This window comes from Tubulanus polymorphus, chromosome 3 (assembly GCF_964204645.1).
Source record: "Tubulanus polymorphus chromosome 3, tnTubPoly1.2, whole genome shotgun sequence".
Classification (NCBI taxonomy): domain Eukaryota; kingdom Metazoa; phylum Nemertea; class Palaeonemertea; order Tubulaniformes; family Tubulanidae; genus Tubulanus; species Tubulanus polymorphus.
Genome location: NC_134027.1, coordinates 5876789 through 5893347, shown reverse-complemented (window position 1 = coordinate 5893347; position 16559 = coordinate 5876789). Strand labels below are relative to the sequence as shown.

Sequence of the window (16559 nt, the reverse complement as noted above, 5' to 3'; positions counted from 1 at the left end):
TGTTTGTCTCCGGTGGATTAGAATATTTCAGTTCTACTTCGTCATTAGGTTTTATTCAAAGTCGTTACCGCATAGCGTGAATATTTATTCATGGATTTGTTGTGGTGTTTGCCGATTATAACTGGTTTTTACGACATTCAAACGCGTGCATATGCATATATGTTCTCGTAGTAAGCGTAGTTTTTTCAACACTCGTAATATATACGGCCAGTGAGGAGCAACTAGTCAGAAGGATATTATTGATAAGGTACCGGGTACAGTTTCTTCCTCGGAATGGTGAAGAAATACGCCCTGAAGAGTGATTGATTCGTTGAAATGTCGTCAATCGGATCTGTTGAACGCAAGAGTAACATGTCACCTGGTCGTAGAGGTAAACAGCTTCCCATAATCAGAGCTTTCTTCGATGCGGTGAGGGCTGGTAACGTTAGGACTGTACGAGCGATACTGCGTCGGAATGAACTGCCGAATATCAACGTTGTAGACACCACTGACAAAACTCGCCCCACGGCATTGATAATCGCATGTCAAAATGGTGATCTAGAAATGGTAAAAACTTTATTCAAGGCAAAACCGAAAACTCCTGATGTGAATTTGACTAATAGAAAGGGTCGGCGACCAATCTGGTTGGTAAATTAATTTGTTTAGATAGTTACGTATGTACTGATATAGATTAAACTGTACGAAATTTTCGTATCTTTCCACTAGGATTGCTACCAATCTCAGCAATGTTGAAATAGTAGAGATCTTGCTTAAACGAAAAAAAGTGGAAGTCGACTTTCTTGACCCTATAACAGGTATATGATACGTGTGTCATTCAGTATCGATTCCCCCTTCGACACTGAATTCCCAAACGGAGTGTACGAAAAAAAAACACCAAAACACTAGTTCATGAAAATGAACAATTTCTTTTATTCGGACAGGAATGACACCATTGTTCACTTCGATTATGAGGAATTCGGCGCCAATTTGCCAACTTCTCATACATGCTAAAGCAGACGTGAATCTACGTCAGTTGGGTTTCGACTCGGAAGCAGAATCGCCGCTTATCAAGTACGTACATTACTTCATAATTTCTTATTAACCACAATGACCAACAATTTCTGTAATTCACTTTTGTAAATTTTCAGGGCTGTTCAACTGAATAATTTGAAAATATGCGAACTATTAGTGAATTCCCTTTGTCACATCGAAGCTAGGACAGAATCAGGCTTTTCGGCTTTGCACTACGCAGTGGCGTACAGGCGTTATGATATTTGTCAATTCCTTCTTGAACAAAAAATCGACTTGCACGGCCAATCGCGGAACGGTGTCACCGCGATGACATTGGCAATCGCGCATCAAGTACCAAGAATGGTGAGCATTCTCATCCAATTTGGATACAGTTTCGAGAAAAAATACAAATGGGCCGAAACGCCACTAGAACACGCCATTGCAGTCCACAGTGAAGAATGTGCAATGACTTTGGTCCACTGGGGCTGTCCTTTGTTCGTGAAGTCTGACCATCAAAAACCGTCGTATTTCCAAGCAGCTATGGCCGAAGGTTTATTTACATTAGGGAGACTTCTTTCGGAACTGAACCCTCTGTTTCTCAATGAATCGTGGTTAAAGAACCGGGTGATCACGCTTTCGCTGTATCACAAACCTCATCTGTGCTCGTGGCTATTCGCTCGTAGTTCGAATCCTATGCCACTACAATACATTTGCCGCGCCAGAATTTGGGCTTCCTTGGGCAAATATGCGCCGAAGAAAGTCTTGAAACTACCCTTACCAAAAAGACTTCTGGAGTTTGTGAGTTTCTCCGAATTCTTTTTCGAAGAAATGTACAATCGAAAGGGGTTAGAGTTGCGAGAATGTCCGTTCGATTGCGTCGTAAATTGTGATTTCAACGATTGTCCTCCAATCGAGTTTTTACCATCAGATGAGAGTGAATAATAAACTAGCAAATCTATCGAACAATGGCGTCTTGAGAACGTTAGCATTCGAATAAAGAAACGATTTGCATTTCGTCGAGTTTTCTTATCCATTCGATCGATATTCACTCTAGTAATTCCAATCACTGGATTGGCCTGTGTTGTCAATCGACAGTGCGTTACATCTCCCGCGTAAACCCGGCAAAATCTGTTTGGTTATTTTGAAAGGTTTAAATAAAATGTCATAAGATATACAAAAAGGACAACTTCTTTTACAGATGCATATATATATTTTTACAGCGAATAAAAATACGTGTATATATATATAATCATTAATTATTTCAACAACGAACATACATTCGGTTTCAGTTTCAAATACCTGTAATCCAAGCTTCGTCGACGGCATCGACGATCTGGTTGATAAGTATTTGAAGCCAAGACAGACGTACATAATACATAATACTGTAATACAATCACAATAAAACTGAGAATCACGTCCTATTGTTTCTGCAATGCCCACCGGTATCGTATAATATACATAGCATATATACAGCTCAGACAACGTTTACCCTGTTCACATGTGACTATACACTACATTTCTACTGCGGGTAATTAGAGATTCTTAATATTTGACCTCGTATGATATGGTTCATATTATGATTTTCGAAATCACACCATGTTTTGGTCCGGTAAAGTGATACCAGAATGAATTAAATTGCTATAGATCTCGCATGTATTTCTTCCACCATTTTTACCTACGTTATTTACAATACATAAATACGTAATCTATGATTACATATGAACGATAGTTTAAGCATTTTTAACGTTGAGATGATAACTCGACAATAAATCGAAAATATCCACTCTTAATTCAAAAATGAATTTATGATAATAACTTTACACAAAATATCCTTCTATGTTTCTCGAATAATGTCCCCAATCGCTTCCATGATTAAGCTTTTAGTACTATCTGTATTTTGATCAGCTCAGAATGGAATTCCCTTTCTCCAAAACAGGATTTTCTCAATCATTATAACAGTTTGTTTTTGTATGAACTAGTAAATTTAACAATTTCATAGCATTCATATACTTCCATTAGTTGGTTATGATTTCCAATCTATGATCAAAATGAATTGGTGCCTAACCACCACAATACCGGTAACCATATCCTTACTTGAAACAGATGTTCTATTTTCAACTCCCTACTTGAAACAAAAAGATTGAGTGTTTGAGGTCGATGACATTCTTTTCACCCTAGTGTTTTAATACAAACATGCGGCGTACAACTTTTTAATCAACCTTTTAATCAGTGGTCACTCGTCTGGTAATAGCACATTCGATATTTTGGAAGAACAAAGTAGCACATACTATATTCATTTCTGGAAAGCACATCATGAATTGAAACAAGTGATGAAATAATGAAAGTTCTATGTACAAATGTACATCTAAACATTAGCACAATTGGTTTGTTGAAATTAGCTTTTTGCAGAAAACAAGTTCAAAAATACATTAGACGAAACATATGTTACGCAACACATTCACAGAAAAGCTCATGCCAAACGAAAGGTTGCCCAAGACAGTATTGATAGATATTTAGCTGCGAGACGTCAGTTTATAGTAAAATGCTGCCTTCTGAAAATACTGCGCCATGCGGCTAAAACATATACCTTACATTCATTTAGAATTAACAAATTTCTTTAATAATAAATAACTCCTCTACTCTTCACAATCTGTGGTGGCTGATTAAACGCGAGAAAACCGAAAAGTTTTGATTTCTCGCGTGAGAAAACAAAAAATTAGCCAAGGCTAAAATTTTATATCGCGCCTCCAGCCGTACAGAAAAATATTTTAGTATTGTCCGAATCAGCCACCATAACAATCAGATTTTCTTTCATTTTGATGGATTTAATTTCGACTTCCATGGTTGGTCGAATCAGATATCATCGAATCGAAGCAAGGGGGTGGTTTTCGGACACATCAAAAGTTTCACCTTCGCTTCGATAGGTTTGTCGCCATCTGTCGGATGAATGTCAAACGACTGCGTTAACTGCAACAGGAAAAATAACGGTCAAGATGAAAAAGGTTTGAAGGAAACATCGAAAGTCGTAACGGGCAAAGGTCCTCTTTCCAATGAATTTGCAAAATTCAATGAACGTCAACTGGAAAGATTACATGTACGGTACTATCGGCAATGTACAACCAACTTCTGCTTCTGTTTTGGAATGAATGGGTGAATGACCTGCGACTGGAAAAAATGCTCTGTCTAATACTTACTCGAGCGAGAAGTAGGTACATCTGTAATTCAGCTATTCGTCGACCTGCAATGTGATAAAAATACCATTGTTTTTTTTGTCAAATGAATATTCTTGACAAAGATAATGACCAATCTGAACTGATCACAATGTCGAATTAGCATTGATTATGATCAGCGAAACAAAATAGATCAACCTGTGCATTTATGTGGAGGAGTACTTCAGCACATAATGGAATGTGACGTTATCCTCGAATTTAAAAAAAGCAAACATATGCGTACTTTTTAATGTTTCTTATGTGATGAAATATGTTTTTTTTTTACTACAATATTTGTGACGCAATCATAAAAACAGTTAGTTATTTAACTCACCAATACATGATCTTTTGCCGTATCCAAATGGAATGCTGGAGAATGGATGGATATCCTCCTTTTCTTCTCCGTCTTTGAGCCATCGTTCGGGGCGGAAAATCTCCGGATCCTTGAACAGTTTAGGATCCCTGCCCATAGCACAGCACACGACGTTAACCATAGTCTAGAAATAGAGGCAACGACCCAATTAGTCATTTCTATTTTCCAAGCCCCAAAATTATGGGCAACTATTGTAAATTAAACGATCGTTTTACTAGACGTAGAATTATAAGTGCAAGCAACGTACATCTGCAGGAATCTTGTAATCCCTAATGGTCATTTCTTGTGTGTAAATCTTCCCAAACGTCGGTACTATTGGATACATTCTAATCGAATGAAAAATAATATTCAACATATCAATCATATAAATGATTAAATACCTCGAGTAATTTCAATAATTACCTTAGTGCTTCTTTGAATATAGCCTTCAAAAAAGGCAAAGATTGCAAATCTTTGGCTTTAACGATGGAGCCCGGTTTCACAATATTGTTTATTTCTCGACGAAGTTTTTCCTGCTTGTCGCGGTTTTTTGCCAGTAGCAGTAAAGCGAACTGCATTGTATTTGGTGACTGTAAATAAGATAATTCAGTTTTTTCAAAGTGTTATGCCGTATGTGTTTCTTTTTGTTGCATTATTTTGACATCAGCTATAAAGCCACCCTATAAACTTATCATACATACCGTGTCAACTGCTCCGAGAAATAGATCAGTAACCAAAGTGTTTACCATAACAGGATCGTTAGTATCAGCGTTTTCTAATAAACTAACCAACACTCCTTCTACCTCTTTACCACGTTTCCTCTCTTCATCCATCTCAATCATTCTCTTCTCAATAACAACTTTGCCTAGAACGAATAACGAAATGTTGTATCGTTCGCATACTCCGAGGCAGATAAAACCGGCGGTTTTTCTCGCCCAACATAAGACAACAAAAAATTATGCACCGCATACTGCTGCCATTTTCCAATCAATATCACGACGTCATCAGTTATTTAATTGTGAATCGAAATATGACATTCGTATTCAGCAGGTGGTACTTTTAGTACTACCTTATAAAATAGGCCTACAGGCCGCCAAGGACGGCTGGGGGTGAGTAATAATAATCAATGAATAAACATAATGCATTTTTTAAGTCAAACATAGAATAATTAGAACAAAGTAATGCAGGAATACACGTAGGTACATGTACTTATAAAATGACATTGCAAATGGGAAATGATCTGGTTATTTTGGTTTCTGTATGTTTCGCTATAGATATTATTCCCGTTGACAAATTACCTATCTCATATATCTTATCCCAGGCGGCTTCGTGTTCCTTCCAACAACGTAAACCTAGTTTTCTAGCCAGGCCAGGATTGACGAAAAGCAATTTATTCGGCGCCAGAATCTTCCTGACACTTTGCACAAAATCCGTCGCAATTTGGGGTCGTTGGTCCTCCAAACATCCGAGACGTGTTTCAAACATAACGGTCCCGACAGCTACGAAAATTTAAACGCAATGAATCAGATTATATTGTATAGGAAATTTACTATCTTTTACATATTCCAAACTAGCGCACGAATTTTGAAAGCTGCATGCATATTTCTTAACAAAGGATTAACACTTACATTCAATAGACCAGTGAAAAAATTCCTGATCTAAATCGGGCATGACTTTTTCTCCGTTACGGTAAAGCTTAAACCTGCGCACAGCATCATCAACTACTTCGTTCATATCGTCCAGGTATTTCAATATCACTTTCTGCTTCATCATAGGCTTGTTAACGGCACTTCGAGCTTTTTGCCATTCCGGACCATTTCTAGAGAATATGCAAAATCATTCATTGGTAAAATTTAGGAACCATTTTATTCTAAGATGAGTTATTTTTTCTCAATATTTCCATCGTCGATCGTCTTACGGAAATTCGAACCAACTATGATAAGAACTAATGCATGCAATAGTTAGTTTCATCATGGACTCCTAAATCGTTTTAGAGTCCATGGTCGCAGGTATTTTCAGAAGTAGAAGTAAAGGATCGTTAGTGCTGGGAAGGAACAGTTTTTTCAAAGAACAACCTTGTAAATTGGAATCCATCGGTATTAACGAATTGTATTTCTTTTGACGGATACTTTCTATTCATTTTTTGATTTGCCGTATAAGTTATATGCGTTTGCCTTTGATAGATATTGTGTGATTCAATTCAGGTCTTCTAACCTAATTGCGTCGACGGCCAAAGCGGATGTCAAGGTAAATGACGAAAAGCTTCGGCCTAGATTTGATTTTCAATGATGCCGATATAATGACTTGAACCGGTGCAATTTTTTAGCGTCCTACTTCCATATATAAGGTAAAAATTACGTTTTGTGTCAGCGCCATTGTGTCTTGGTACTTGTCTAGATATAATCACAGTACCATGAATGCAGCTCTGCACTTCCCCGATCGTTGTAACACATAATACCTCCACGGTCTGTTGAATTCTAAATGACGTTAAATAACTCTAAAGCTATGACAAAAGAGAATTCCGGCATTTTTTTGTATGTTTCATTGTTCATCTCATTCAAATGTATGTGTAACCTGTTATCACGTGATTCCGTCTCACGTGAACTTTGAGATTTTAGGTGAATTGAAAAAAATTGATAATTGTTCAAACCGCGAGGGTCTCAAACTTCTGAAATAAATTTGAATACTTAAAGTTTTTCGTAGTCATGATATAGATATGCATTTATATGTGTATAAAGGAACTTGGACGTTAACGTGTCATGGTACCAATATTTTTTACAATAGTTGTTTACGAAAAATGGTCAGTTTTACTTTGCAATAAACAACCCGGTCACTGGAAAGCCGGGTGTGAATTGGCTAAAGAGCAGGTATTCGCATTCCGTTTTACAATGTCACCGTGAACAAAAATAAATCGGGTACAATTACAATAAATAGCAATTAGATATAAGAATCAAGAAACCAAGTTATCACTGCAGCTAGCTGTTTGAAAAAAAAACATGTTCTCGAACCCAATGCCTTACATCTAGTTGTGGTGTAATCTTAACAGTAAGTGGGGCAATCTTTTTGACGAATAGCTTTTTTGATAAATCAGCAGAGATTTTCTAAATCTACAGAGTCAGGTTCGAGATTCGTGCTAGATGCGCACGGGTCCCAGCTTTATGAATTCTCTTTTAACCACACCACAATTTCCTAGAGCACAGTTTTTGAGCAGAGAAAATCGGCGCTGAAGAAGTATGCTTCATGTTTGGTTCTTATCTAATGCATACAAAACTACACACTTAATGTCTTATAACGCCTAATAACGTCACTGAAAGCACTTTTGGGTTGCTCAATTCTCATGATATTTTGACGGCATTTATTTCGATGAGAGTTGCACTCCATAACTATATGTGTACACTCTCAATATCGTTGGTAAACTAGCTTTTTGAAGAGGATACTTAGATAGTCTTTGTACGACATGTGCTTTTTTATCCTTGGGATCATATCGTATAATTGCAAATATCAAGATGAATAAACATACATAAATGTTCTCATAAATATTATCTAACTTTCGAAGTTAATTATTTGTGTGTAGGCATTCGCGTTTTCTTTTACATAACTGCAGGGGTGACCACTGTCCATATCTTTGCATATTATGACGACACATTTCTGTTATTAGGGACTTGCTAAAGATATGGATTCTTGCTCGTTGAATTTCTACGATCGAAACTTTTGATTTTCGAAGGCGATCATAATCTCATATATGCGAGTGTAAAATGGTTTGATTAATCTACTTATCTTTTATTTCATAAAAGTTTACCGCGTGTGACACCGTGTAGTTTGGGATTGCTGTAAAATAGTTAGTCTGGTCTGATCCGAAAGCGTCTAGACGCGTTACCGGGAATTCGGTCGTAGTTGTAGACATCCCCTCGCGATCGTCTGATAACATTCCTTCCGATTAGCTAAATCGTTTATCTACCCATAAGTTACATTTATTTGCTTAACTAACAAAATTCTCTAGGTATGATATCTTGTTTAGTTTTAATCGTTCGCTTCCACGATATAGAGCTCTTCCCAACGAGTATCCTGACCGTGGACAACGTTTCCGGGTTGTGCGAAATATGAAGAATACTTCACTCAAATGTTTTTTTTTCAAATTTTAGTAAGCTTTTATTGCGAATCCTCAAAGTACCAGCTCATAACAAGAAAGAAATAGGCACTTCTATAGAAAATTCAATGAAGGAATTGAACAGGATTTCATCTCATTCAATAATGTCATTTCTTCTTCCTATCCATCTCGTGTTTATCATTATACTGTTGAAAGTACGGCTTCGTAGATTTTGATTTATAAATCTTGGGGAAAATGTTTTGAAAAATTAAATGTCTATTTGAACGTGTAGGATATTTTTGTTTAGTTGCAAACTGCTCATTATGTTTTATAAAGGTCTAATCATCACCACTCGTTTAGCAAAATACATATGTGCCCATATGGATATCAAATTGAATCTTCACCGATTGATAACGAAATAAAAATTGTCATCAGTAGATATTCTCGATTTATCAATTTATTATTCACGAAATTGCGAAGGATGGGGCTTAATGAATTGATTATCGATTGTGGGTGACAGCTGAATACATAGTCGTTTAATCCACATATATAGGTTATTTCTATCAAAACCCATCTGCAAATTCGACTACTATTCTAAAAAGATTGTTTCGGTACAGTTTCACAATTACGATGTCGAATCGTGTCTTGGGCGTCCTCGAGAATTTTCAAGGGGTCAAATAACTTTTAAAAGGGCCAAAACCACAAATCCACAAGATTTCAAATTTTATGACTGAACAAACAACCTAGGTCACAATATAGTACCAATAATATGTACACTGTACTTATTCTATAGGATTTGTTTTATATATTATTCAAAATATAAATTATTTTTCATAGTGGAAAAGTGCGTTATTTATGAAGTAAAAAAGTTTTTCCCTCATTCGATAAGGGGCACTTCGACCCAAAAGAGGGTCGTTCGCACCTTGAGGACACCGATACGTGTTTCGTGTGCATAGATAAACATTTTAGACAACTCTCCTAACAAAAAAGAAACAAGAATTATACGGCTCACTGTCTGGAATAATATAATTACAAGGAATCTATAAAACTTATACTCACGAAATTACAAGACCAAACGGTAGTCCTTTCATTTGACGATACTCCTTCCATGGAGGCACTTCCAGACGATGAGGATGTTTACCTTCATTTCGCAAGGCGTGTTCAACGTCGGTCGGATCACACAAATTAACCGATTGCATCGGACCGACGCGTTCTCGAAATATTGGTCCGTATTCTTTGGATCGACGCTCGAGTATCCGATGTCTAGTTGGGACTAGAAATTCCAGAGCCGATCCAAACACTGGCAATCCCCTCGGTCCTGGGATGTCCGTTAATACTTTCGAAACGTCATTTTTATCCGTATCACTTTCCTGCTGTGAGTTCGATGTTTTTATTTTGTTGTCATATTCGTCGCCGTTGTTCTGCTGGTGAAACGGACATTCCCGCGGCTCCGGTGCCGTAGCCAATGTCCGAGTTGAAAGATGCGGTCCCACATATCCAATACCACATATGTGTCGCGAACACGCAGTACTGGCTAAACGCTGTCCAACGTGTTTCATATTTGCTACTAAATAAAACACGTGTTGTGTTAAGCGTAAATTGTGAATGAATGAATTGCCAGTAGCGAGCGAGTCACGGGGAATATTTCAATTATTTCAGTGCGCAAATACTCGTCAGCAAATAGTTCTAAATCTCGATTAAAACGAGGGCGAACGGAAAGGTTATTGGGTCACGGTGTTTGACAATAGTCATTGGTCAGTTCCTCGGGATTTCCTTTACTTATCCAATCGGATTGATGATTTGCGCATTGCCTGCCATGTTAATCCGAAGCCTCCAGATATCATAGCTAATTAACATCAAAGGTTTGTAGTAGGAGTAATTTCTAGAAGTTATCTCCGATCCTATCGCATTACTAATGGTTTACGTGTAGTTATTTTAGTACTATAAATGGTCATGATTATTCCACACGATAAGCTAATCACAGTATCTGGAATGTCATAACTAAATACTTATCGAATATTATATATGTGTTTTGATAGCTATATGACTAACATACTTTAAAGGAATTTTTTTTGCTGTTTTCAATGTGGTCACAAGGGGTGGATTTAGGGGTAGGGGGTTTGGGCTCCTCTAATTTTTGCCAGACCCGAATAGAATACGCGACTTTGGCGCTTGCACTTCGTGTACTCAACTAGGCCTAGAACTTTGCCAACCTCCCCCTATTCTAAATTCCTGAATCCACCCTTGAGTCACACTTGCGGCTGCATACGCATTACCTATCCGAAAAAGTGTAGATCACTTAGAAAAGATTCAAAATTGACTGATCATAAAATTTACAACTTAAATCAGTACGTGCTGGTGATACGGTGGGGTTTGGCACAAGTGAACAGAAAACATCAAACTGCAACATCGTATTTGTGTAGCTTAAACAATGGAGAAGAAATTGATGGTCTAAAGATAGAACAAACTCGTCAAGCAGACTATTTTATGCGATGTTCTGGGTTTGAATTCTTGGAAAAAAGTTTTCTTGTTTCCGGACGATGATCCTAACCGCAGGCGGCCTAAGCGCTCACTTAAATACGTCAACAATGCAACAATTGTTTAACCGGGGTCGCAGCGAATATTCAAGAGAAGAAAAAAACAAAAACAACTTTTGTTTATTCGTGGAAATCTTTTCTAACACCAATACATTGTATTATTGTTCGGCATTTGTTTGGAATTATTTTGTTACTCATGTATTGCTCATTATACCCGCACTGACGACGACACGACAAACATGTGATTGACCTGATAGGACATTCAATCATTTCGCATATCCCGTTTTTTTCTCGTGATTTCCATATCTACCCGTTTCGTCCGAAAACACTTATGATTACGTCAGACAATTATTAAATTCAAATTGCGCCATATGGTATCGTATAAATTTTGGTAAGTGGTGCACGTGGGCGTTGATATTTGAAATTGAATTTTAAGAACTAAGTTTCTATGCTCTTTTTTCCAGACAAATCAAATCATGCATCTAAATAAGAAAATCGCTATGCAACTACGAGCATGTCACGATTCGTTCAGGGAATATTTATTTAAAAATGCTTCAAATTTAGCACGGGAATGAAGTCCTGTTGTTTGTCGAGTACTTTGCAGTCATACAATGTACAATATGGAAATTCTCTAATGCTATGAAAATTCTCTAACTGTCAAATAAATCAGTCCATTATTTGCTATATAGGAGCACACCCTGGTTTCGGACAAGTGCTTACTGGTTATCACGTAACTCAATATAGGACAAACTGGTCAGTGACAATAGACGCACGTGTATGACCACGCCGTGAACCCGTCTTTGCTGCGCTATTTTAAAAATCTGAAATTTCATTTCTATTGAAATACACTAGAGTTTAATTAGTATATGTGTTCGAACACAAGTTTGGGCCAGTTACGTATAACCAAGGCAACTATGCTGTTACTTTCGACCCAATATACAAAATTGTATCATCGAAATCAAAAGTTTTAACAGTTGGCCAAAAATACATATTACATCAAAAACTTCAAAAAATGGGAATTGAGCGAACTATCAATTATAGTAGGTCAGCGAGATTCATTAGAAGAAGCGATTCCGATGTATCGTCTTATCAATCACTTGAACGATTCGATATCTCATCGGGAAAAAAGGTCGAGTATATAGTGTCATTCAAGCATTGAGCTCAAAGTGAACTTTATCAACAAATCAAAATATATCGCACAATTCGATTAAAGTACTATTAAAAGAAGCTGCGTTTGACATAGGCGCGATATCCGTCCATTTGATAGTTTGAAACAAACATCTCATATTATCTACAGTTTATTTCGAACACTTAAGAGGATTATGATTATCCATAGGTTTTCCCGATTTAATGTTTATCATCATCATCAGCAGTGGGTCTAGGTTCATATATAAGAAGATTGATTTTGTAAAATTGAACTGATCTTGATTCCTAATATCAGGGAAATTGAGTGTGATGTTCTTTTTCTATTGATAACGTCAAAACTTATCATGGACTTTTAGATCTATCATTTATTCCTGATATTAATTAGTATGCAACGTAGTTACGTTTGACCAAATTTGGTTAATTGGGCCAAATAATTTTTGGAATGAATCCAATGATTCTACGCGTATTGTAGGTATCGTACAGTAGGTGCAATATTTCCAATGATTTAATGTCCAGTCGTATCGTGCTTATTAGTTTGATCAAAGACTTGTTTCCTTTTCCTGTTTGAATGTGACAAAATGTATTTAATGGAGAGTTCTTCTGTTGATCAAGGAATCAGTGACCTTTTTTCGTTGGTTCGAATTGCCCTGGATATATTGTTCATAAAACGAGGGCGTTGTTTTTGTGGATTAGCAATTTTTCCATGTATTCATTGAGTCAAAGTGATCGTAAACTACCAAATAAGAACTCATCGTCTATGTATGATCACTATTTCCGCTGTTTTGTTTGTTTAAAACATCCGCCCTTCCCTTGAAACAGGAGGGTTGGTTGTCTGTGCATTTTGTGTGAGTGTGAAGTTCCCTGAAATAGGTTCATGTCCTCCGCATCAACATAAAATAGCCTTACATAGAAAATGTTATTACAGTAAACCTCGCCTTACTGAGTGAGACTCGGACAAAACAGAAAACATTTTCTGATGTCCAAACATATTGTCCGAACTTTTATCTAACTCGGACCAATTTTGCCGATCTCAGTTAAGCAACCTGGTCCCTGTTATGTATGTTTCGACAATTTTTCTTCAAACAAATGTTAGTGGATCAAGATTCACGATTATCTGTATAAACATATTAAAGCATTGCTCCTCCACACTTGAGATTTTCTTAATACCCGGTGGCTATCTTTGATCCACTTAATTCAAGCAATTAGTCTTCTTCATTCAAAGTCTAACATTAATACTAATGCGGAGTATTACGTAAACATACACGACACTACCGAAAACATATGCGCGTTTCCTATTTTCCCATATTCTTGAAATCGTTTCATAATCAGCAAATTGATTGATCTGTTCGACGTTGATTGGAGTTGTTAGGATTGTGTCACCAGTGCCGCTTATCTATATAAGTAGTATCATATATATATATATATATTAAGTACGTAATGTCGTCCATGACCGTTTGACCTGTTTGACCTGTTTGACCCCGATTAGGGGATGTGATCAAATTCCGCTTGGCCAACAACTGCTAAAGCAGGTGATAAATGTGCATTTCAGGGCTCATATTGAAATGAATCATTACTGAGTGGACTCGAGTACAAATTTCACACCAACCGATTAAATTCACGCGGTACATCGAATCAGTATCACGTTTTTGTTGAATATTGATCAAATACAATTCAATTTTGAGGTATCTTAAATAAAGCCAAGCATAAGCAACTATTTGACTCCCGTCATTTGCGCGATGATTTATCTTTCAAATCCTAACCTGAGATACCGTAAATAATAATTTTCTAGCCGATTCGTGACGAAAACAAAAATTTTTACGATTGTATTTACACCGCGTATAATCTACGCGAAAACAAAAAACTTATCATTGATTTTACGCGTTTTCTTGAATTTACATAATGCACGATATCCCTAATCACCCACCACACTAAGGCTTTTTTCTTTTATTACTTGGAGCACGGGTCGGCCCTCCTCCTGTATCATGCAAAAATCACTGAATTAAAAACATCTCTTTAGTTCCCTTTTCGCGTTTTCATCACAATATTCCAACCAAAAAAAAAATTCTTTGTTATAACCGTCTTGATTTTCAATCTAGTTGCTTACTAAGTTTATCCTCATCTTGATTTTCAATCTCATGATTTGCGATAAGGTAAGTTTTTCTCCCATCATTTTAATCAAATTAATTACTATTTCACCCCTTTTTAATTCAAAAGGCCTATAGGTGTATTTGTATTGTAAAAACTTTTCTTCATCCAAATTTGAAATAGAATGAACCTTCCGCCATCTAGTGTCAATAATTGAGAGTAACGAGTCTTACAGTCGTTTGTAAATCCGCGCAATCCTTTACGATAGTAATCGTAAATCTAATCATTTCTTAACTCATCTAATCAAGAAATTGAGCATTGCTACTGACTTTTTACATGTATATTGCAAAAATACAGTTGTGAATAAGAACCCTGAAAAATTGGTTAAAGCATCCTCACCGTCACTTCGCTTCATCAGCCTTTATGTTACTACCAAAATTCTCTACGCCGGACCGCCTCCTGAGATCTAAGGTGATGTGAAGACTAAAATCAGCAGGATACAGTGGTAAGTGTATCCAAAATTACCTCGATCATTACCGGCCACGTGCTTATTATGTCACTATTTATGTATTCGTAGGATTAACTGTGGCTTTGATGAGCTTTGAGATTATTTATCCAAACTGCAACAGACGCACTTACAGATTTAGGAGAAGCCATGGAGTGAAGCGAATGGTATTATCGTGGTTGATTGAATATTTCAAAACTCTGACAGGTTATAAGTCGGAATTCTCAGCTGATGGCGGAGTTATGACAAATAAAATATGATTTAAATTTTCTTTTGCGGCCAAAATAACGCGTTGGATTACAGTACAGCACTGGACGAGAAATCAAATCACCCTTTTTAAAAAGCGCTTGATAAAATTGTGGAAATCAGAAATCAACAGCTTGCACATTTGCTGATTTCATGAATTCATTGAGCTTTGTTAGTTCACGGATTCTTCGTTATAGATGAGCGTTGGATGGGAGATTTTTTCAATCATTGGAATGAATTTACATAACTTCTGAATAGAACGCAAACTTTTAAAGATCTTGTATCATTGATTATTGTTGCTGAAGATTTTCGCACCTCCCTGATATGATATGATAATCTTAACAAGTATATATTGTTCTCTCATATACAGCGTGTGTGTTTATTGTAAGATATATTACATATATCGGCTATTTACCAAACATTGTCGAAAACCTGAGACCCACAGCGTGGCAAGTGGGAGTTGTATTCTACTGAATATCTCTGCGTGGAAATATTGATAAATATTAACGCCTCATAAAACGCGTTTACGTTCACTGGAAAAATAACCACGTATTAGTAAACCAGGTAAAAGATTCTCCGTGCTGTATATGATATTACGGAGCCTGACGTCTATTTTTGTGGTGTAACTAAATGTTGCTTATGATCATGAAAACTCAGATTTTGCATATTCATCGTCAAAAATGAATTCGCGATTGAAAGCGCAAACCAGCTGTTCTTTGAGCTTAACATGGAAATTTTTATATTTTTGAGAAGAATGATGATAAACAATTTTTCCTGGAGCGTCTGAAATATGTTAAATTCACAAAGCGTACCCCATCCAAACTTGTAGCCTTTGATAAAGCATAATTTGTGAGAACAACTGGGTGCCTAATAATGAGTATACATTTTGCAGACAGGTAGGACGCGGGCAATATTTCATTTTTTCTGTCTTACGCAACTCGGTAATATATACAAACCGTGTACACAAGAAATAACATACAACTGTTCTTATATATACAATAGAATATGATTTGCATAAGGAACCGAAGGTAGACCATCTCTGGGGAAGACAGCTGTCCGAAATCAAGTTATGCTCAACAAGAAATGAGACGATTTTTTACAGCACGGGACCATTTCATTGGTAATTTTGATAATCATTTTCGTGGAACCACGTTTCTGAATTGTGCTGAATCAATTCCTAGCTACCACTTTATTCGCTGATTCCAATAAGATTCAGATAATAATGACGCTTATTATCGTATCTAAGATAATTGATATGAATTTTCTATCATCATTTAGAAAAAAAAACCATTTTAGTTGAATTCAATCTTCATCCTCTGTCCGTCTGTGCTGTGAAGATCGTAATGATTAAATCAGTCCCTTGTCCACTCGGCGGGATGCCCGCACATTTTTCACACGAAAC

General features: G+C 36.7%; 2 protein-coding genes across 2 annotated transcripts; one reads left to right on the top strand and one right to left on the bottom strand.

Moving 5' to 3' along the window:
* The first annotated feature begins 206 nt into the window (after positions 1 to 206).
* LOC141902548 (uncharacterized) lies at positions 207 to 1954 on the top strand. Its single transcript, XM_074790326.1, has 4 exons — positions 207 to 623; positions 706 to 794; positions 921 to 1050; positions 1128 to 1954. The coding sequence occupies exons 1-4, from the start codon at positions 316 to 318 to the stop codon at positions 1930 to 1932; spliced, it is 1332 nt and encodes a 443-aa protein (XP_074646427.1). The 5' UTR covers positions 207 to 315; the 3' UTR covers positions 1933 to 1954.
* A 1889-nt stretch (positions 1955 to 3843) lies between these two features.
* Positions 3844 to 10226, bottom strand: LOC141901242 (1,25-dihydroxyvitamin D(3) 24-hydroxylase, mitochondrial-like). Its single transcript, XM_074788352.1, has 9 exons — positions 9698 to 10226; positions 6180 to 6370; positions 5850 to 6050; positions 5253 to 5416; positions 4975 to 5141; positions 4820 to 4898; positions 4534 to 4696; positions 4185 to 4228; positions 3844 to 3957 (listed from the first exon to the last, which is right to left on the bottom strand). The coding sequence occupies exons 1-9, from the start codon at positions 10195 to 10197 to the stop codon at positions 3844 to 3846; spliced, it is 1623 nt and encodes a 540-aa protein (XP_074644453.1). The 5' UTR covers positions 10198 to 10226.
* Positions 10227 to 16559: the final 6333 nt, after the last annotated feature.